The sequence below is a fragment of the Enhydra lutris genome, unplaced genomic scaffold (genome assembly GCF_002288905.1).
Source record: "Enhydra lutris kenyoni isolate GAN:26980312 unplaced genomic scaffold, ASM228890v2 scaffoldscaffold5, whole genome shotgun sequence".
NCBI lineage: Eukaryota > Metazoa > Chordata > Mammalia > Carnivora > Mustelidae > Enhydra > Enhydra lutris.
In genome coordinates this window covers 19401322-19424305 of record NW_019154089.1, presented here as the reverse complement: position 1 = coordinate 19424305, position 22984 = coordinate 19401322, and the positions used below count along the sequence as shown (strand labels likewise).

Here is a 22984-nt window from a genome sequence, read left to right as displayed (position 1 = left end):
GGACTGACTCACATTTTCAAGAAAGTCCACTTAGATCAGAGGTCATTGTCAACGTAGGAGTGAGCCCCACTCTGATCAAGGGGCTGCTCCTGACTGGTCCAATACACTGTGGTTATGGCTTGGGAACATGCAGCTTGCTACTCATCTAGCAGGAGCCATGGGTGGGGATGGATCCTTTGAGTAGGAAGCATGAGTAAAAAATGCATCCCAAATACACTCAGGGAAGAATTCAGAGGGGTCAGTTATACTGCTTTTATAGCCCGAGGTAATAATCAAGGAGGAAGGATAGAGAGCATTGTTCACTCACTAACTTGTTGACTCATTTACTTCATTTACTCATTCATTCTTCATTTATTTCTTAAATATTTCTTGGGCATTTTCTATGTGCCAGGCACTATGCTAGACACTAAAATTACTGGAATTAGGCCAATATGATTCCCACACTGTTGGAGCTGATAGTCTAATGGGGAAGACATAAAAGGACTTTGTAGATGAATCAGTAAGCATATAATTATGTTATGAGATGTGCCATTGTAATAAAAATTTGTTCCATGATTGAGAATATTGGAAGGAGGGGTCTTAAATTAGATGGTCTGGGAAGGCCTCTGAGGAGCAATGGGGGAAGAATTCCAAAGGAAACACTTGGAGGGATCTTAGTACATGTATCTTTGCTATGGAGGTCAACTATATCTTTTGACTGGTCTCCAGAAATTAGTCTGGTGAAACAAACAAACACTACTGGAAACCTGATTCCATCCTACTAATTCTTAACCGCCTGGCCTCCCACTTTCTAATGCTTCAGTAATTTGGCACTGTTTAGAAGTGGCTGCTGGGCTGGCTCTTTGAGTCCACATAAGGAGATTGTCCTAATCCCTAGGCTTACAAAATCCTTACAGTTAGTGGCCATCTTGTTCCCAACCTTAATGTTTGTATTTGAATGAGCCCTAACAGATTGTGTTTACTAAGCTATGCTTTTTCCCAAGATCAGCATCCTTATATTGCTTCTGTATGTTGAGACAGACAATGTAGTCACCAGAATATTCTAATTTCTGGACCTTTGGACTTATGTTTGTTTGTTGGTTAAAGTTTACAAACCTTTAATTTAGTAGTCAGTTACACATGGGTGCCACAGTCTGTGTTCTGCAGCAAGTGTTCTACGAATGGGAAATGATAACGCTTATCACCATCTGACTTCAAAGGAATCTGGGTAGGGACACTATAAATGTTCCCTTTAATAGGCACTTTCTCCTTTCTTCCTACTTCATTTAACTGATGTGAGTTCAGGCTGAGTTTGTAACCCTCTTAAGTCTTACTTGGTTTTTAATTCTCCTTGGAGGAAGTCGTTCCTTGCTCCTGTGACCTCACTAGGACACTGTCAGTCTCTGCATTGGTTTAAAGTTACAGTTGCAGTAGTTGGGGCTAGAAGAGGATAGGACTGATAATGGTCCCTCTCTAGACATTACTTCAGGGCAGTTAGAGGTCCTCTGACAACATGCAAGCCCTTGGGTCCAAGCCTAAACAAGGATAATAGAAGGAGACCTAGGTGGACACTGTGACTTGCATAAATGGCCCAGGATCCAACACAAATTCTGAACAGAGCAGACGCTGAGCAGGCATTTGTCAGACTGGATTGAGTAGTGACAGTTCCAGGCCTGAGACACCATGATCAGCATGTTGGGTTGCAGCAAAAGGACATATATTGTGTCAGCTGAACCCAGAGGGTTTGCCGGGGAAGTAGGATTGTGCTGCTTGCCTTACTGGTGGTGGCAGTACGGGGTTGTATCAGGAATTGTCAGGAAAGAATGTTCTGTATAGAATAAACAATGCAAAGGTCCTGAAAAGGAAGACTCTCTAATGTGTGGGAGTCCTTGTGACTACTGGAGAGAGCAAGCAAAGGGGCAGAAGTGTAGGAAATGAATTGTCTGAGGGGAGGTTGTAGTGCGTAGTGTCTGGTACACAGAATGACCAGAGCTTTGACTCTAAATGGGAGGGGGTCGGGCATTTTAGGGTTTTCAGCAGAATGGCAGAATCTTCTATCTTGTTTTAAAAGATTATTCTCTTTTATGTTGGATAGAGGGTAATTAAATGTGGAAGCAAGGAGGCCAGTTAGACAACTACTACAATGGCCCTGGCAGGAGATGGTGGTGGCCCACACCAGGGAGACAGCAGTGGAGGAGGAGAGATGCACTTCAATTCTGGATGTGTGTGTTGTTGGTGGAACAAATGGGATTTTCTTCATGGATTAGAATTGGGTGTGAGAGAAAGAGAGGAATCAGGAGTGACTCCAAGGTCTTTGGTGTGAGCAGCTGGAAATATAGAATTGCATACGGGACTTCATTAAATACTTGATTTGAGTTCTCATCTGCATTGTCATAAATAATACATTGCCTCACTTTTTTCCAGCATGGTACATTTGCAGAGCACTTGTGGTACCATGTTTAAGCACACTGAGAGGTGTGTACTTTTATCATCCTTTCACATATGAGGAAATTGGGGAGCCAAGGTCTCACTGAAATACAACAATTTTCAGATAGTTTTCTTACTTATTTATTTATATTTTTTATTTTTTTATTAACATGTAATGCATTATTTGCTTCACGGGTACGGGTCTGTGAATCATCAGTCTTACACAATTCACAGCATTCACCATAGCACATACCTTCCCCAATGTCCATCAACCAGCCACCCCATCCCTCCCACCCTCCTCCCCTCCAGCAACCCTTAGTTTGTTTTGTGCAATTGAGAGTCTCTTATGGTTTGTCAGACAGTTTTCTTACAATTCAATCCAGAGGTACCTCTTCTGTTTTATCAGAAACTGGTTTTGCACCTTGTCTTTTAGTTATGTAACCACATGTCATCTCTCCCACTGGAGAGCACATTGTCTGAGGGCAGGGCTGTGTTTTGGGGTCAAGTTTGAGTCCATCAGCTGTAAGGCACTAGCAGAAGAACATTAGAGAAGTTAAGCATTATTGTAAACTGGGACAACTTGGGAATCCAGTGGAAGCTATAAACTGTCTTCTTAAAAATTTACACATGTGCAGTTTTGCATTTCAATTTCATCAAGGCCTATTCATGGATGTGAGTTAAGTAAGGGCCTGATAAATGTACTCAGTAATTATTTAGTAAACCAATACAATAGACACAACTAAGGCATTCTGCCCAAGGTGTAAAATGTTGGTTTGGGGAGCTGTGAAGAACAAGAAAACTGTTTTTTTAAAGATTTTATTTATTTATTTGAGAGAGCGAGATAGTGAAAGAGAGCACAAATCAGGGGGAGAGGTAGAGAGAGAGGAAGAAGCAGGTTCCCCGGTGAATGGAAAGCCTGACATGGGGCTCCATCCCATGTTACTAGGATCATAACCTGAACTGAAGGCAGAAGCTTAACAGAGAAAGTCACCCAGGCATCCCAAGAAAACCATTTTTTTTTAAAGATTTAGTTATTTATTTGAGAGAGAGAGTGTGTGTGTGCACAAGTTGGGGAGGGACAGGGGAAGAGGGCAAGAATCAGCAGACTCTTTACTGAGTGCAGAGTCCAATGTGGGGCTCAACCTCACGACCCTGAAATTATGACCCGAGCTGAAATCAAGAGGTGGACTCAACGAACTGAACCACCCAGGCTCTCCAAGAAAACTATTTTTTTATTATTTTTTAAAAATTTATTTTTTTTAAAGATTTTATTTATTTATTAGACAGAGAGAAAGATCACAAGTAGGCAGAGAGGCAGGCAGAGAGAGAGGGGAGGAAGCAGGCTCCCTGCTGAGCAGAGAGCCCGATCCGGGGCTCGATCCCATGACCCTGAGATCATGACCTGAGCAGAAGGCAGAGGCTTAACCCACTGAGCCACCCAGGCACCCCAAAATTTATTTATTTGACAGACAGAGATCACAAGTAGGCAGAGAGGGAGGCAGAGAGAGAGAGAGAGGGGGAAGCAGGCTCCCTGCTGAGCAGAGAGCCTGATGCAGGGCTCAATCCCAGGATCCTGAAATCATGACCTGAGCCGAAGGCAGAGACTTAACCCACTGAGCCACCCACGCGTCTCAAGAAAACTATTTTTAATATCTGTTCATACCAATTAAATCCAGTAAGCCTATGCCAAGTGATAGTCCTGAGCTGGTCCTTATAAAAAACATAGTCTTTCCACTCAGGAAGCTTACAACCAAGTAGTAATCTCTCTTTCTTCTTTTTGCTTGAGGCAGCAAACAGCACCATTATTAGTACTAATGTCCCCATTTCACAGGTTGGGCATGGGTACACCTTTTGTTTCATGTTACCATAGTTCTGCCATCACCCTTGTCATATTTCATTGCAGACTCATGTTTGAATTATTTGGGTCTTCCATGTAATGTAAACTCCATTATGGCAAGACAACGTCTCTTCTTCTTCTCCAGCATGGAGCAGGTGCTCAATTAGTAATTGTTGATTGGATGGATGGATGTGTGGGTGGGTGGATGGATGGAAGGGAGGGTGGATGGTTGAGTGGGCTGGGTAAGTGGGTAGATGAATGAGTGGGTGGAGGATGGGGATGGGAAGGTGACGGGGTTGGAGGTTTTTCACTTTCTGGTGGCCTCATAAGATTCAGATGGACTGAGTTGCCCTATCTTGATTTCATCTCCTCAACCATAACCTTTCCCTGGGAGGAGACTGGGTCCTATGAGAACAGCACAGAAATAACTGGGATGTTTTTGAATCCTTCCTCAAATATCTGGACCCCTCTAGTTGGCCACAGTCCCAACCCCACAGTTTTTACACTGGGACTCTATTCACATGGTCCAACTATCCCTTACTGGGACTGTGTCTACATCAAGCTACTTTCCCCTTCCCCCTCCCTGCCCTTACCACTTTTTTCTCCACCCACTTCTTCAGGGGCTCTCACTCCATTTCTTCCCCTTGTACCCCGACTCTTTCCAGTCTCACATCCTTTATGGAGCCCCTCTGGATTGCTCTCCTCAGAGAGTCCGCAGCTGCTATGGCCCACAGCTGAGCCCTTTATTTTTAAGATGTTTCTTGTTTCTTGTGGGTTCAGCTAGATTTCACAAAAGCTCCAGGACAGCAGGAGGTACCCCCTCTCACCTTACTTTTCTTTTCTTTTTCTTTTTTTTTTTTAAGATTTTATTTGACAGACAGAGATCACAAGTAGGCAGAGAGGCAGGAAGAGAGAGAGAGGAGGAAGCAGGCTCCCTGCCAATCAGAGAGCCCAACGCGGGGCTTGATCCCAAGACCCTGGGATCATGACATGAGCCGAAGGCAGAGGCTTTAACCCACTGAGCCACCCAGGTGCCCCTCATCTTACTTTTCTAACATGCAGGATCCAGCAGAGTGCCAGATACTCCCTGTAATGGAGGTGAGGGGCTGAAGAAATCAGCCCTTGATTTAATCATAAAGCCACTCTTCCAACTCTGGCATGTGAATGCATGAACATAAGGGAACATGTGTGTGAGCACATATGTGTGCACTTATAGCAGTACTGAAAAGGAAAGAGTGAATGCCACCATGATATTTTAGAGCAGTAGTTATCAACTTTGACACTGTTGACATTTGGGGCCAGATACTTCTTTGTTATGGGGCTGTTCTGTGCATTGTAGGATGTTCAGCTGCATCACTAACCTCTACTGGCAAGATGCCAGGAGGTCCTTCACTTTCCACCCCCACCCGCCCCACACACCCCTTCCAGATTGTAACAACTGAAAATGTCTCCAGGCATTGGTAAATATTCACTGGGGGCAAAACTGTCCTTAGTTGAGAATCACTGTTTTAGTGAACTCATGGCAATTCCAACTTTCTCTTATTGGCTGGCATGTCACTTTTATTCACTAAAAATTCAGTACAGTTGTATGCAATTTGGCTCCTTCCCGGCTAAGTCACCCTGGACTATTCACTCAATCTTACACTACCTCAATTTCCTCATCTGTAAAACAGAGGTGACAGTAATTGTACCCAAGAACTATGGTGAGGATGAAGTAGGTGGATAAAGCCCTTGGAATAGTGTCTGGTGCATAGAAAGGGCTCAGTAGAGGTTGTAATTCCTTTGTCCTCTCCTGGTCTGTGGAAGAGCATCTCTTCCTTAGTTACCTCAGTTGTGATTCTCCCACCTTATTCACTACTGACTTGCAGTGGATGTGAGCTCTGGCCTTTCTGCTGGAAGCTTCTGCTGGGTCATCACTGTTGTCCTCCTTGATACAGCATCCGGATGTTGCCTTGGTGCTAAACCTGTCAACACCTTGCCCAGAGAGTTCAAGTAAACTATGCATTTTCAGTGAGTGCATTTCACTCAAATTGAAAGCTAGTTTAGTTCCCCACCTAGAGAAGAAACTCTCCAAAGCCCAGTTCAGGGATTAGAGAAGTGAGCTTCAGGCAATTGCATTCTTTTTCTCCATTGTTTTTGTTTCTCAGATGCATCAACTTGTCCAAACTCTATTAACACTTGCTATTTGCTGAAGCTTTTGTTTTCAAACATGTCAGCAAAGAGCAGGGCCCCAGATGAGGTATGAATCCATCCTAAAAATCATAGGGCACCTGATGGCTACCATCAAAATTGACAACCAAGCTGTGTCAACATCTCCTGAAGTAATCTCAAGAAATTCAAGAAAGCATTTAGCCAGAAGAAGGGGCATATTTTGTCCTTCATCTTCACATTCCTCCAGTTCAACAAGTATTTATTAAAGCTCAGTAAATATTGATCGAACTTCTACTGTGGGCCTGGTGCTGTTCTCAGCACTGGAAATTCAGTGGTCAACAAGGCAAACTGTCTTCACCCTCACTGACACTAGAAAAGAAACTAGAAACACTAGAAAAGAAAATGAACAGGTATAGTATATGTGTACATACCATATATATATATATATGGTACATACCATATATATATATATATATATATGTATATGTATATATGTGTATGTATATGCATATATATGTATACTGAGTATATATTCAATACACACGCACACATACCTACATACATACATACATACATACACACAAACACACAATAAATTATAACATCAGAAATGAGCTGGTAAGGGAAGCAGGGACTTTGGACTCTGATCTGGGCTTGAATCTACTTGTTACCACTTTCTAGCCATGTGGTCATGGGCAAGTTTCTTAATCTCTCTTTGAGTTTTTCATATGTTACATGAGGGTATTACCTTGGAGGAGTACTGTGAAGATGAAAGGAGGTGATACTCATAGAATGCTAGGGACTTTATCTGTCTTATCTGTCACTGCTACTCCAGTATCCAGAATAGTAACTAGCACACAGTAGATGTGCAAATGAATGTCTCTTGAAATCATATATGCCTGGTACATAATATATACCCAATAAGTGTTTACCATTTTGGGGGGAGTGGCAAGCAGTGTGTACAGTACTTAGAAGGTAGACTTCTGGATCGATCTATCGATTGATCTATGTCTAAGTTATGAGGTGGATAAGATTACCTCCTCGTGTCTCAGTTTCTTCATAAGTTAAAATGAAAAATTGTACTTCTCTTCTAACATTGCACAAGCTACAGAGACCCCACCGTAATTGCTTCTGTGAATTGTGTGCCATAACAGTGTGTTTACTTTTTTCTTATTTCTCTCAATTTGGGTTCCTGATGAGCAGTATATATCAATATGTTTACATAGAATTAGTGGCTAATCAGTGGATTCTATTTCTAGGGTTGTTGGAAGTTTCCCCTGTCTCAAAGTAGCTGCTTCCACTGGCTTGCCAACCCAGATTTCCAACATGAGTGTCCTCATTGGGTTTAATGAGCTCAGATGGCCCTAGCACTTTAAACATTCCTTTGGTTTTCAGCTATAAATATTTTGGTCTGAGTGGGCTTGTAGGTAACCAATATACTTCGTTCCTGAGTATAGTATTTTGATAGAGGGAGAGGTCAAATCCTTCATGGGGATGTGTCAATATTCTCCAGTTTCTGGAGACTTGATATGAAAGGGGAAGCTAGAATGGTTGTTTTTGGGAATCCTGCCATCAGTCACCTGTCTGTCTTCCTTGGGCAAGCATGAGCAGGGTGGAGCAGGATATGATTTCAGTGATTTTTTTTCTTATTTTTTATCCTATATCTCCTTATGTTTTTCTGCCCCTTTCATCCCTCATTTAGAAGTTGACAGTGGTTAAGCTTACAGGGAGTAGGGAAGAAGGTGATCTGTTTTACACTGGTCAGAAATAACTCAAATGAGGATCATAGATAAGTAATCGAACTTTAGCAAACAGTGACATGCTGGTTCAAAGTTTCCTATTAGTCATTTAGAAAACGTAACAGAATTGAGTACTGGTATGCAAAGCCACTTCCTTTGTCAGTAATGTCTGCTTTTCCCCAAATGAAGCCTTAAGAACAGAGATCCTTATGCAAAGGCAGAAATACATTTATGAATTAAACAGCGACATCAGTTACTTTCGTTTTCATGAAGTGTGAATCTTTGGAATTAATGTAGACCTTCATGTTGAATACCAGGTTTCAAGATCTGCCCAAGACATCTTCTTAAGTTGATTGATTGGAACTTTCTTACCTGAAAGAGCTGGGTGGAACAAGGAAGAGATTTCTAAGGAAAGATGGGGAGGAGACAAGGAACAAGTCACAGTCTTTCCCCACCTTAACAAATATCTGTGGACAGACCTAGTTTGCTAGTGCTTCGAAGGCCAACTCATATTATCGATGGTTTTCTCCTGTTAGAAACCTCAGCTGCCTCCTTGGCCCTGCCCAGCCTTGTGACAGGCTTGTTCTTAGCCAGACTTCTGGGGTTGGAGGGAGGAGTGAGTGGAGAGTCTAAGTTAGGGCACAAGCAAGCTGGAGTGTGTCCAAATGTCAGCAGCCTGTGTGGGGACTGGGTTTGAAATCAGGCCAAGTGTAAAGGGAATGAAGAAATGTTCTCTGTTTGTTCAGGAAAAGAGATTCTTGAGTCCCCTGAGAGCCTTCTCAAGGTTTGCTTTTGAACAAAGGATTAATTTTATTCAGTGTCGACCAACAGTGTCATTTGTTGCCAACTGCAGGGAGGCAGATTTAAAGGTGACCTAAAGAAGAGCTCTGAAGGAGTCCTTCTGAGCAGCTTGCCTTAGGAGTTTTTATAATGCTGATAAAGAGAAAAATGACTACCATTTATTGAGGACTTACTATGGCCAGACATCAGTCAAGCCCTTTGTGTCTTAACCTCAGCCGAGCTTCTGAAGGACCCTACAAATTAGGGACTACCATCTCCTCCATTCTACAGTTGAGGAAAATGAGGCTCAGGGCGGTGAAGTTGCTGCTCAGGCAGGCTTCCACTGACCCTTACCATGATTTTGTCTGGAGTACAAGAAAACATCCCTCCCCTACCCAGAGAAGGTGCAGGTCTTGCAAGTAGGTCACAGGTTGGGTATTAGCCTCCAATGCTTTCTTGCCTGCATGGCCTGGTACAAGGCAGAGCCTGTAATCACATGCTACGGCCCTGGGTTTGAGGCCAGAGCCAACAAAGAGTAGAACTAGGTTCAGGAGCCACATCTCTCTGACTCCAGATAGATTCTTGGCTCCCAAGATTTCTCAACCTTCAGGATGGAGACTTTGCATTATTATGAACACCTATAAAGACTAGCTGTTCTCTTGGTGAAAGGGCTGATTTGTATAGATGTTTGGACTAAATAGCCCGTAAGTTTCCTCCTTTTCTCTTAGAGAATGTGGCAAGATGGAAGAATGAAGCAGGCTCTGGTGAACACCTGAGTACCTGCCATCTAGGTTTTGGGGAGGGTGGGAGAGGTAATGGTATAGAGAATGAGTAAGGCATAGGACTGGGTTTGAGTCCGGACTCTGTGACTTACCACCAAAAGGGTAAGGGGAGATTTTGAGCCACTCCAACCCTCTGAACTTTATTTTGCTCATCTGTAAAATCAGGGTAGTAGCTACCTCATGTAGTAGTTGTAAAGACAACATGAAAGGGCAACTGAGAATATGCTTCTCTGGGACACAATGAAGCAACATTATAAGGACCTCTTGTTTATATTTGAGGACAGTTTTGATCTCATTTCTTCTTGTAGGCCCCCCTTCGCTGATATGCTATGATCACTACTTTCATTTTCATCCATAAGTTTTGGTAGGTTGTTTTCATTTTAATTTGCCTCAAAGTATTTTCTGTTTTCCTTTGTGAGTTCTTCTTTGATCCCTTGTTGCTTAAGAGTATGTTGTTTACAGGGTGCCTGGGTGGATTAGGCAGATAAGCATCTGACTCTTGATCTCAGCTCCAGGTCTTGATCTCAGGGTCATGAGTTTGAGCACTGCATTGAGCTAGGCTGGATGTGGAGCCTACTTAAGAAAACAAACAAACAAACAAACTGTATGTTTACTTTATACGAAGTTGTGAATTTTCCAGTTTTACTTCTGTTACTCGTTTCTAGCTTTGTTCCTTTGTGGTTGGAAAAGTTACTTTGTATAGTTTCAGTGTTTTTCATGTATTGAGATATGTTTTGTGGCCTAACATATGGGGTGTTCTAGGGAATGTTTTATATGCACTTGAATGTGCATTCTGCTGCTATAGGATGAATTATTTTGTATATGTCTGTTAGGTCTGGTTATTTTTAGTGTGGTTCAGGACCTCTATTTTCTTTTTTTTTAATTTTTTAAAGATTATTTATTTATTTATTTATTTGACAGAGAGAGAGTACAAGTAGACAGAGTGGCAGGCAGAAGGATAGGGAGAAGCAGGCTACACACTGAGCAGGGAGCCTGATGTGGGGCTCGATCCCAGGACCCTGGGATCATGACCTGAGCCAAAGGCAACCACTCGACCAACTGAGACACCCAGGTGCCCCTGGGACCTCTATTTTCTTACTGATTTTATTCCTTCTTGTTCTATCCATTATTGATAGTGGGATATTGAAGTCTCTGATTATTATTGTAGAAGTGCCTAGTTCTCCTTTAATTGTGTCGATGTTTGCTTCATACATTTTGGTGCTGTGTTATTAGGAACATATGTACATAATTGCTATATGTTCTTGGTGTGCTGACCTTTTTGCCAATATATAATGTTATTTTTTGTCTCTTGTACAACTTTTGACTTAAAGTCTGTTTTGTCTAATATTAATACACTATAGTGTTCTTTTTTTTTAAGATTTTATTTATTTATTTGACAGATAGAGATCACAAGTAGACAGAGAGGCAGGCAGAGAGAGAGGAGGAAGCAGGCTCCCTGCTGAGCAGAGAGCCCGATGCGGGGCTCCATCCCAGAACCCTGAGATCATGACCTGAGCCGAAGGCAGAGGCTTAACTCCCTGAGCCACCCAGGTGCCCCTATAGTGTTCTTTTTGTTACCATGTGCATGGAACATTTTTTCTTTCACTCTGAACTTGTGTCTTTGGATCTAAAGTGAGTTTTCTTGTAGATAACATATATTTGGATCATGGTGGGTTTTTGTTGATAGTGGTAATGGTGTTTTAGAATCCTTTCTGTCAATCTCTGCCTTTTGTCAGGAGGGTTTAATTCATTTACATTTAATGTAAATACTCATAAAGAAGGATTTACTGCTAACACTTTGCTATTTGTTTTCTGTATATCTAATGTTTTTCTGTTCTTCAATTCTTCATTACTTCCTTTTTTATGTTTAATTGATTTTTTTCCTAGTTTGCTGATTTGATTCTTTTTCTTTTCTCTCAAGAAAAAAAAATTTTTTTTTTTTGGTTATTTTCTTAGGGATTAATCTGGGGCTCACAATTAACATCTTACAATAATAACAATATATTTTGAGTTAATACTAACTTAGCTTCACTAGTATACAAAATCTCTGCTTCTGTACAAATCTATTTCTCCTCTTTTGTTGTTATTGTCACACATTACATTTTTATACATGATATACCCATTATTTTGATTTATAATTATTGTTTTATGCATTTGTCTTTCCAATTGTCTGTTAGCAATGGACCTCTGTTTCTGTTTATCTCTTAACTTCTTCATTTTAGAAAGATATTTTGTGAGAAATAGAATGTTAGGTTGAAGTTTTTTGTTTTTATTTTTTCCTTTTAGCACTTTAAATATATCATCCACTGCCTTCTAGCCTCTGTGATTTCTTTTGTGTGTGTGTGTGTTATGTTATTCACAATAGAGTACATCATTAGTTTTTTTATTTTTAAGTCTATTCTTGGAGCATTTTTTTTAATTTAATTTTTTTTTCAGTGATCCAAAATTCATTGTTTATGCACCACACCCAGTGCTCCATGCAATACATGTCCTCCTTAATAGCCAGTGGTGGGTATTAAGGGGGGCATGTATTACATCATTAGTTTTTGATGTAGTGTTCCATGATTCATTGTTTGTGTATAACACCCAGTGCTCCATGCAATACATGCTGTCCTTAATACCCATCACTGGGCTAACTCATCCCCCTACCCTGCTCCTCTCTAAAATTCTCAATTTGTTGCCTCTGTAGTTTCTGAAGAGAAATCATTTATTAATTTTATTGAGGAGTCTTTGCACGTGATGAGTTGCTTCTCTCTTGCTGTTTTTAAGATTTTCTCTTTGTCTTTGGTTTTTGACAGTTTGGTAATTATGTCTCAGTGCGCATATCTTTGTGTTTATTTTGTTCGGATCTCACTGAGCTTTTTGGGCTTGTAAATTCATATCTTCCATCAAATGGAATTTTCTGATCATTAGTTTTTCAAATACTCTTTCTGTACCTTTGCCTCTCTTTCCTCTAATTATGGAACTCCCCTTATGTGAAGCTGGTATACTTGATAATCCCACAGGTCACATAGGTCCTGTTCATTTTTCTTTATTCTTTTTTCTTTTTGTTTTGTAGGCTGGTTGATCTCAACTGACCTACTTTCCAGGTTATTGATTCTTTCTTCTGTCTGTTTAAGTCTGTTATTGAGTCTCTGTAATGAATTTTTTCACATTTGTTATTGTAATTTTTAACTTCAGAATTTCTGTTTTATTAGTTTGTCGTTTCTATCTATTTAATGATATTCTCTGTATTATGAGACATTAATATTTTAGTTTTGCTCAGTTCTTTGCCCATAGTTTCCTTTAGCTAGTTCAGCATATTTAAGACAATTGACTTAAAGTCTTTGCCTCATAAATCCAATGTCTATCCTTCTGTGTGGAATCTCTATTATTTTCTTTTTGTTCTCTTATAAATGGGCCATCCTTTCTTTTTTTTTTTTTTTTTACAAGCCTCATAATTTTTGTGTTGAAAACTAGTTATCTTGAATATTATAATGTTCTAACTCAGATATCAGATTCTCCTCCTTGCCAGAGCTGGCTGTAACTGCTTAAAATAGGCTGTAGTAGTTTGTCTGTTTAGTGACTTTTCTAAAGCATTTTTGTGAAGACTGGTCACTTAAACCTCCAAATGCCTGGAGTTTAAAGAAAAAAAAATCTGGTGTTTGTAGCTGGGCTCTATGTGTGTGTAGGGTCATAACTTTAACATGTAGCCAGATAACTTGCAACTCTGCCTTAGCTGGCATTTCTTGCCAGCATGGAGCTTGAAGGCCAATCAGAGTTGAGAGTTTAGGACCGTCTTCCATCCATTCTTTCTTTTCTTCATTTTCTTTTTTTAAAAACTAATTAAAAACTAAAATATTTAATTGAAGGAAGTCTATTCTTAATTTTATCTTTGCATATATTCTAGCATTAAGATACAAACATATTTTATTCTCAATAAAGTACAAATTATATAAATATTTAAACCTACATGTAAGATTTCTTTTTTTTTTAATTTCTTTTCAGTGTTCCAAAATTCATTGTTTATGCACCACACCTAGTGCTCCCTGCAATTTGTGCCCTCCATAATACCCACCACCAGGCTCACCCAACCTTCTTACCCTCCGCCCCTCCTAAACCCTCAGATTGTTTTTCAGAGTCCACAGTCTCTCATGGTTCATCTCCCCCTCCAATTTCCCCCAACTCCCTTCTCCTCTCCATCTCCCCATGTCCTCCGTGTTATTCCTTATGCTCCACAAATAAGCAAAACCATATGATAATTGACTCTCTCTGCTTGACTTATTTCACTCAGCATAATCTCTTTCAGTCCCATCCATGTTGATACAAAAGTTGGGTATTCATCCTTTCTGATGGAGGCATAATATGCTATAGGATATATGGACCACATCTTCCTTATCCATTCGTCCATTGAAGAGTATCTTGGTTCTTTCCACAGTTGATGACCTATCCATTCTTAGCATGTGTCCAGATCTGTGCATAGTATTCTAGATCCCTTGGTATATGGGGGTGTTATACATTCAAGACTTATCCATGTTGTAGCAACTGTCAGTACTTTGTTCCTTTTTTTGACTAAAGAATACTCCATTGTATGGATAGACCATCTTTTGTTTATATGTATGGCAGCAGATGGAAGGTTGAAAGGTATTAGTTAAACAGAGGAGTTTATAATCTCATTGCACTGACTATTGCTCTCACTGCTATGTGGAGATTGGATGGAAGGAGGCAGAGTACATGTGGAAAGGCCCGGGAAAATGCTGTTGCTCTGTGTCTCTAATCCCAGTGGTCACCAAAACAAATAGAGATTTTCTGCTGATGAATCATGTGACCAAACAGGGCGGAAGGAGGATTGAACTAAATGAGAGGAATCCTGAGTCTTCCTGGTAGTCTCACCATCGACTCAATTCATTTCTTCTCCCCTTGGTCCTCCAAAGCATAAATAATAAATAATAAGAAAGGGCAAGCTCATAGCTGTAGTCCTTTAGGGAGCCTACAGACAGATCAAAACAAACAATTACAGTTTCCTGGACAAGGTAGTCTCTGCTCCCTCTGGCTCTAGAAACCCACACAAAGGACTTGGAATACCATTTTCAAAACTGACACTGAGATGGGGAGTAGAGAGTGGGACAAGAATACGTTAAAATGCCACAAAACTTTACCAGGTTTCAATTGCCTTTTTCTTGAGTAAACATTTGCTTGATTCCTATAAACTGTTGGCTATCTTCCAGAGTTCTGATAAAGTTGATTCTGGGAGCTTTTGTCAGATTTTTCTTTGCTTTTTTAGAAAGACAGGCACTTGGAGTTCCTTACTCTGCCATTTCTGCTGAAGTCACCCAAAGAAAAATTTTTGAATGCATTTTGTTTTGTTGACATATGAAGCAACTGAGGACCAATGGGAGAGGGAGTGAATTGAGTTCATATACCTACCACATGGATGAATTTTGAAAACATTGTGCTAAGTGAAAGACCATATATGATATGATTCTATTTGTATGAAATGCCCAGAATAAGCATATCTGGAGAGGTAGAAAGTAGATTAGTGGCCAGTTGGGGTTGGGGGAGATTTCTGAGGTGATGAGATTGCTTTGAAATTAACCATGGTGATGTTTTCACAACTCTGTGAATAAATCATTGAATTATACACTTTAAATGGTCAGATTAAATCTCAATAAAGCTATGCCCAAATAAATAAATAACATCCCTCCAGATTCCCATTCTCTTGGAATAAATCCCAAATCCATTACAAGGCTGTATATGACCTGGTCCTTCAGCCTCATCTTTTGTCATCCTCTTCTCTGTTATCATACTCCAACCATAGCAGTTTCTGTTGATGGTTTCTGCATATCTCAAGTGTCTTCCTTTCTGAGGGTCTTTGCACCTACTCTTCCCTCTTCTTGAAATGCCCCTCTCTTGTTGTCTCCATAGCTGACCTGCTCAAATATCTCATGTATCAGCTCAGGGAGGCCTTCCCTAAGTACCCCAACAAAAGTTGGTGTGTCTTATAACACTCTACTAGGCCCTATTGTTCCCTCTTTCACATGTCTCATATTTTATAAACTTATATTTATTTCTGTGTTCACCAAAAGAGCAAGATCAATGCTTAGCATGTGCCTGACACATCATACCCACTTACTGAATGTCTGCTGCATGAATGAGTGATGACAACATTCTAGGATCATACTGTCCTCCTCATTAAGAGTCTTTCCTCAAGTAAAACTCCTGAGAGTCTTTCCTTAAATAAAACCACATGCATTATGCCCTATTCTGTTCTTGAAAACCTCCCAAGCTGATGGTTCCATTTAACCTTTGGAAAGTAGGCTGCATCCCTAATCTGGATGAAGAATGTGATCTGGTCCCCACCCAGCAAGTGACGCTGAACAGGGCCTGTGCCCTGCAATGATATGGCATGATCTTGTGTTCTCAGGGGTTAGCAGAGCTTCTGACAGCACAGGAGAACTCTGAATGTTTATAGCCAACTACTGTTCCCCAGGGACTAATAATAGAAATGGGAAAACAAGGCACACCCTTGAATGTTAGGGTGTTGTCACAAGGAGGGAGTAACTGTGGAGCAGCAAGTAGCTCATCATAATGGTTGAGAATATGGAAGTTAGATACTGATTTTCCTGTCACTTCCTGACCTGAAGACTTTGACCAAATTGTTTAACTTTTTAGCACCTCTGTTTTCCATCTGTAAAATGGGATCACAGTTTATACCTCGTAGGGTTGCTATTAGAATGGAAGGAGAAGATGTGCAGAGCACATGCCTGGTGCACTGGGAGAGGTCAGCCTATGGTCGATGATATCAATAGCCTCCTTGTCATGCAGACTGGAGTGCAGGACCTGTGCTGGGAGGAGTCAGGTTTGGTTAATGAGTGGGGGCCTTTAGCAGCCTGCATTGACTCCTATGGTAGGCAGTGGGTTTCAGTATTGGTCTTATTAACCTATGTAGGCTGCATGGGTATGAGGTAAACTCAGTGATTTTCAGTATCCAGAGGTCTCACCATGCTGCCCCTCTCTTCTGTTTCACAGCAATATACAACTTCCAGGGGAATGGAGCTCCCCAGCTCTCCCTGCAGATTGGTGACGTGGTGCGAATACAGGAGACCTGTGGAGGTGAGTCACTGGTTCAAGTGACCTACGGATGCCAGACCCCCTGGCTGATGGTGTTGGGACATCTGCAGTGCACACCTAGCACCTCCAGCCCTATCTTGGAACCTGGAACTTTGTGTGGTCTGTTATGCATTTTGATAATATTAGCAATTAGAATTTACTGAAAATAATGTTTTGTTATTTTAGGAATTTATGCTTAGTAGCAAAGGTCTGACTTGAGAGGTTTGATGTTTGTTGTGCTGTCCATTTACCACAGCCATGGGGCTATTTGGCCTGTGACATCCACCTTTTTTCTTAGTATAAATACTAATAATATTATAAAGGGAAATCCGCGCTATTGGGATTAGGATTTTGAAGAGTTCAGTAAATTATATCTTTGATTCCAAAAGGTTTGCTATGTACAGCTGTGTGGTGTGGCACTGCACCTGGTCCTGGGAGCAGTGCTCATTCCCTGTATCAAGCTGGGATCCCGGTCTTGGGCAAAGGGGCATCTCTTTCTTCCCACAGAAGTGCCATCTTCTTTTGAAGCCAAATGTGTATTGGACTGTGTTCAATGGTGATGGTGGTGATAGGGGAGCTTTTTAAAATTTTGCACAAAAGCTAATGGCCTTGGACCCGTAAATCAGGGAATTATAAATCAGTATATCACCTATGTCACTGATAAAATTGATATTGGGAGCATGGCTTGGGTGTATGAGCCAAGTGAACTTGCCAGTGTTTTGGCCACAATCAGGCAGGCTCTTCCAGTTCTCAATGGCAGAGTAGGGCCTCCACCATTCTCCCCCTCCCTGGGCCTACCTCTACCCTGCTGTGTGGAGAGCATATATCCTTCCTGTAGCTGGGCAGGGCAAGAAGCAAGAAAGAAGTGAAAGAAGTGAGTGGGCTGAGCCCCAGGTCCACCCCTCCCTCTCAGCTAATCTCTCAGATTAGAGAGTTCTTGTGCCGAGACAGGAGAGAGGGGTGGACAGGAAGCAGGCCTGCTGCTATGAAGGAGGCCCCCTCCAGGGGAAATAGCCAGCCAGAGGAAAGGAGGTTGCCTACAGAACTCACTGTGTTTGGATTCTTACTACATACTGGGGCACTATGCTAACTTCCTTATAGCATGTTAGTCTGGTCACTCCTCAAGGCAACCCACAGGACAGGTCTTATCCCCAGTGTCAGACCAACCATGTGTAACTTCCAAGGCAATTCTGGAGATTGGCACACACATACATGCATACACACACACACAGACATGCTCATACATGCATACATATACACACACATACACAAGCAGATGCGCACACACATGCAAACATAAACACACAGAAGCATGTGCACATATATACACACATACAAACACATGTCCACAAGCAGACACACACACACACACACACACACACATGCATGCAAACCAAAAAACAAACAAGCATTAGAGCCTTTGCGAGGGGGAATGTATTTGATATCTAATATCTCAAAACAGCTTTCAAGGAGTCATCATGGTAGAAAGGAGAACATTGTTCACCTCCCTTACATTTATCTTATCCTTTAGTATTATTGTTATTCTGGGTTGTATATGAGGTAAAACAATGCACTTTTTAATGTCCAGGCCTCTAAAAATCCCAGTCTGGCCCTATGCAAACCTTTTACACACAGAGTGAATGTGGCTACGGCAGGCAGGAAGGAATATGATTCCAAACACCAGCCCCCTTGCCTCAGTGCAACCCATCTTTTATAAATCCTGTTCTACCCAGTGGTAAATAAGCAAACTGTAAGTATCTAACAAGGGCAAAAGTGAAAATATCAGCACGACCGTTCTCCTTAGTGTCTCTTTTGTGCTACCGAATGCTAATCCTTAGAAACATGAGGCTTCATGTCTACAAGGGAGGAATCAAGACTCAGGGAAGAGAAATGACTCCCCGAGGATCACACAGGGAGCATAGCTCTGTATCCCTCCTTATGCATGCAAGCCCGCGCTCTTTCTTCCACCCTGTGCCTACCAAGATTGTGCCTACTGTCGATGATGATTTGTTGTGTTCCACATTTTGAGATTCAGACAAGTATATTCCTCTTCTTTTCATGAGATTTTCCTGGAGAAAGAGCTTCCGGGCAGTAAACTGACCACACAGGTTGCCTAGTCAGAGCCTTCTGTTATTTTCACCTGGCATGGTGTCCGACCTTCAGAAAGGTCTGATCTTCAGACCACACTTGTTGACTTGAGCCACTCTCATTTGTCTTTGGGGTTAATATCCTTGTTACTATCTTCTTTGGCTCTGGTTTTCCATTTTTGATTCTATTTTATTAGTTTTATTTTAATGTATCCTTGTGATAAGTGGCCACAATGCCTTTCTAGAAAGAGCTGGGCATACTAATTTAGTGAGTGAGTGCCAATTCATGAATACTTTGAAAATACATATTCAATGTTCAGAAGTCTGTTAACATGAGTCTATTTATCTGAAGCATTTGTATGCAAAACAGCAGGAGTTATCATGCCTACCCCTATATGTATATGAAGTTTTAACTGAAATTTATGGACCCTAAGTTTTCCCTGAGGGCCTCGGATGGCTACAGGCTCTGAGACCAGGCCTGGTATTGTCTGTTTTGCAGAAGGGGAGTTCTGCCTATGATCCTGATTGAAAACCTGCTGCCATCAAATATAAAAAAGTAAAAACCACAGTGTTGGTCAAAAATGAGTCAGGATGGTGTAATAAAAAGAACTTGGGTGTGCCCATGAAACCCTTTTGCAGAAACCTACTTGAAAAATGAAATCCAGCCAATTGAGAAGTGAATCAAAATTTAAAAATACAGGAATTAAAAAGCTGTGATAAAAGAAAATAGTGGTGAGCATCGAGTCTAAATGAATCAATTTATAAAGATTGATACTAAAAGTCACATAAACAATGAATTTTGGAACACTGAAAAGAAATAGAGTAAAATAAAATTTTAAAAGTCACAATGTTTATGACTACCAAAAAAATGTTATTGTTAGGAAAGTGGATAATATTAAAAAATGTAAAATCAAGAAGTGAGGAATAGGAAGGAATAGATTAATTTTATGATACTATAATAACAGAGAGTTGGTCAATATCAATTAGAAATAAGATACTATAATTAAAAAATCATAATCATTTCAATTTTTTAATGCTTTTTGTAGTTATTTTTATTTTAAAGGAATTTTTAGGAAATCTTTATAAAGAAGAAACATGTATTTATCTTACTTTGAAGTTTTTATTTAAATTATAGTTAACATACACACAATATTAGTTTCAGGTATACAATACAGTGATTCAACATTTCCATAAAACACCCTGTGCTCATCGCAAAAAGTACATTCCTTAATCCCCATCACCTATTTCACCCATTCCTTCATCCACCTCCTCTCTGGTAACCATCAGTTTTTCTCCATAGTTCAGAGTCTGTTTCTTGGTTTGTATCTGTCTCTCTCTTTTTGCCTTTTGCTCATTGGTTTTGTTTCTTAAATTCCACACACGAGTGAAATCATATGGTATTTGTCTTTCTCTCACTGACTTATTTCACTTAACATCATGCTCTCTAGTTCCATTCATGTCTTTGCAAATGGCATGATTTTATTCTTTTTATGGCTGATCTTCTTTGTCCATTCAATTGTTGCTGGACACTTGTGCTGTTTCCATAATTTGGCTATTGTAGATAATGCTGCTATAAACATCAGGGTGCATGTATCCCATTGAATTAGTATTTTTGTATTCTTGGGTAAATACCTAGTAGTGTAATTGCTGAATCGTAGGGTAGTTCTATTTTTAACTTTTTGAGGAACCTCCATACCCTTCTCAAGTGTGGCTATACCAGTCTGTGTTCCCCTCAGCAGTGCATGACGGTTCCCCTAAGAATTATTTAATGACCTGAGCCAAAGGCAGATGCTTAACTGACTGAGCCACCCAGGCACCACCAAGAGTTTTTAAATCCTCCCCCCAACTAACAAACCAAAAAAGGAGTGGAAAGACCATGAACTTTTGAATCAGAAAGTTATTCTCTGGTCCTATATCCACTAGCTGGGTAGGTGGGCTTCAGTTTTCTCACCTGTGAAATGTGTTAATGTTGCCTGTTCTTGGGCCTCTTATGAGGATAGTGTGAGAAAGTAGAGAAGCTATCTAGCACCACACCTAACTCTCCAGTGCTCTGTGTTGGCTAATTCCATCCCTCCCCCCATTATTTAAAGCTACATGAAGATTGGCAGGTATATATCTTTACAGTATGGCCCAGAGAACCTGAAAGCTGGCTCTTTGATTGCCTGGAATGGGTGAGGCTAGCCGTTCCTTGCCTATACTAAATTTACTCAGCTGGATGAATGAGGAAGACAAAAACCTGACCTGGAACCTTAGACATGAATGAATTTCCTGTCACTGGAGCTCATTTTGGTTAACTTTTTATTATAAAGATAATATTTTGTTGTGTTGAAAACTCAGATTGTTCAGTAGGATACCTGTTGTTACTAAGCCTTAGATATCCTAATGCTTATTTTTTGGTCCGTAGTACATCTCTCAGGCCTCCTCTTTTACCCCAGAGTCTACATAAACATTCTATGTTCTGATTTTAGATGTGGAAAATACATATGTTTATTGGGCAGTCAGAATTCCTTATGGGCAGATAAACATAAAAAAATCATGTGATTTTCAGTCACTTCCTTCAGTCCCACTTGGTTGACATCATTCCTGATATTTAATTACATTTTAAAAGAAGACTTTATTCCTATATCCAGTTTAATGCCTCCATTCCTTCTCCAGTTTAAACAAGGCTGGGGGCTGGGTAGGAGTTCAGGGTGCTTTCTTTCCAATTCTCTGTCTTTCCTGATCAAATAAGCCTGAAGATCAGCCAGTGCCCTGCATGAATAGTTGTGTAGCTGGGGAATGAGAGGCCAGGTGTCCCTAGGAGTAAATCTCCTGGACTGCACCCCCATGCTTGGATTTGGCTTGGGGGTGGGGAAGCTACACCAAGTGCTCCTAAGGCAGCAACTACCGCCTCCAAAGACCCCTCTGTCTCTTTGTCTCTCCCTGTCTCTCTTTCTCTTCTAATTGCATAGACTGTGGTAGGGGAATGGTCTTTTGGGGTAGCCCTGCTTGTTTAGACTCTTCTTTATAAGCCCGTCAGAGGGAATGTCTGCTCCACTTTCAATTATTTCCTTCCTTTCTAGAATGACAGGGAAATTTCCATTCCACCTACTGATATATACACTTGTCTGGGTCATGGGGGCCTACTATTAATAGGAAGTGAATGGGTTCCCAAGGTTCCCAAGGCGCTTTTGAATTTTGTTTACTAGTAAAATGAAACAAAGGGAAGGTATGAGGGAGGAGGCTGACATTAGAAGCTTTTGCTTTTTAAGGTAAGGCATAGCTTTTGTTGTTTCCTAGAAATGGGTCCACACTGTGCATACCATTCTGAGACTTGCTTTTCTTACTTAAAAATATCTGGAGGTCTTTCCAAGTTTTAAATGCATTACCTTGTTCTTGGCTCAGCTGCAAAGAACTCTGCAAGGAGAGTTTTGCATCTACCACTTGCTGAGTAAGGTATACCCAGAGCCATGCAGTAGCTTCTGGGGCAACAACTCTATTGAGAGTGATCTAAGTTCTTTGCTTTCAGGGTAAAAGAGTATCATTATGAGCACTTGACAGGGTGTCTTATTAAAATGCCACTTTGCAGGGAGATGGCCCTTGTTTGGGTCTGCTTTAGAGATAGGTCATATGAAAGTGAAGTTTTCTTCTCTTCTGAATGAGGATGAGGCCAAATCATCAATAAGCTCCATTTTGTTAAATTTGAAGCATGTTTCATTTACTTTGTGTTATGGAAATATGTTGAAATGACTGAAAAAAAATCACTGAAAAAAGCAATGGTATTCAAAATCTGTGGGTTCTGGAAATAGAATAGAAAATATGCCCAACTGGGGTGCCTGGGTGGCTCAGTGGGCTAAGCCTCTGCCTTTGGCTCTGGTCATGATCTCAAAGTCCTGGGATCAAGCCCCACATCAGGCTCTCTGCTCAGTGGGGAGCCTGCTTCTCCCTCTCTCTGCCTGCTGCTCTGCCTACTTGTGATCTCTCTGTCAAATAAATAGATAAAATCTTAAAAAAAAAAAAGAAATATGCCCAACTTTCTCTGGTTGTTGTTGCTGTTGATGATGATGATGATGATGATGATTTTTTTTTAAAGATTTTATTTATTTATTTATTTGACAGAGAGAGTCACAAAGA

General features: G+C 40.8%; 1 protein-coding gene across 1 annotated transcript in view; it reads left to right on the top strand.

Moving 5' to 3' along the window:
- Positions 1–22984, top strand: part of LOC111140871 (dedicator of cytokinesis 2) — a 406275-nt gene that overhangs the window by 5533 nt on the left and 377758 nt on the right. The window contains exon 2 of the mRNA XM_022493104.1: positions 16704–16787. Within this exon, the coding sequence (XP_022348812.1) occupies positions 16704–16787 (84 nt within the window). The remainder of the gene's footprint in view (positions 1–16703; positions 16788–22984) is intronic.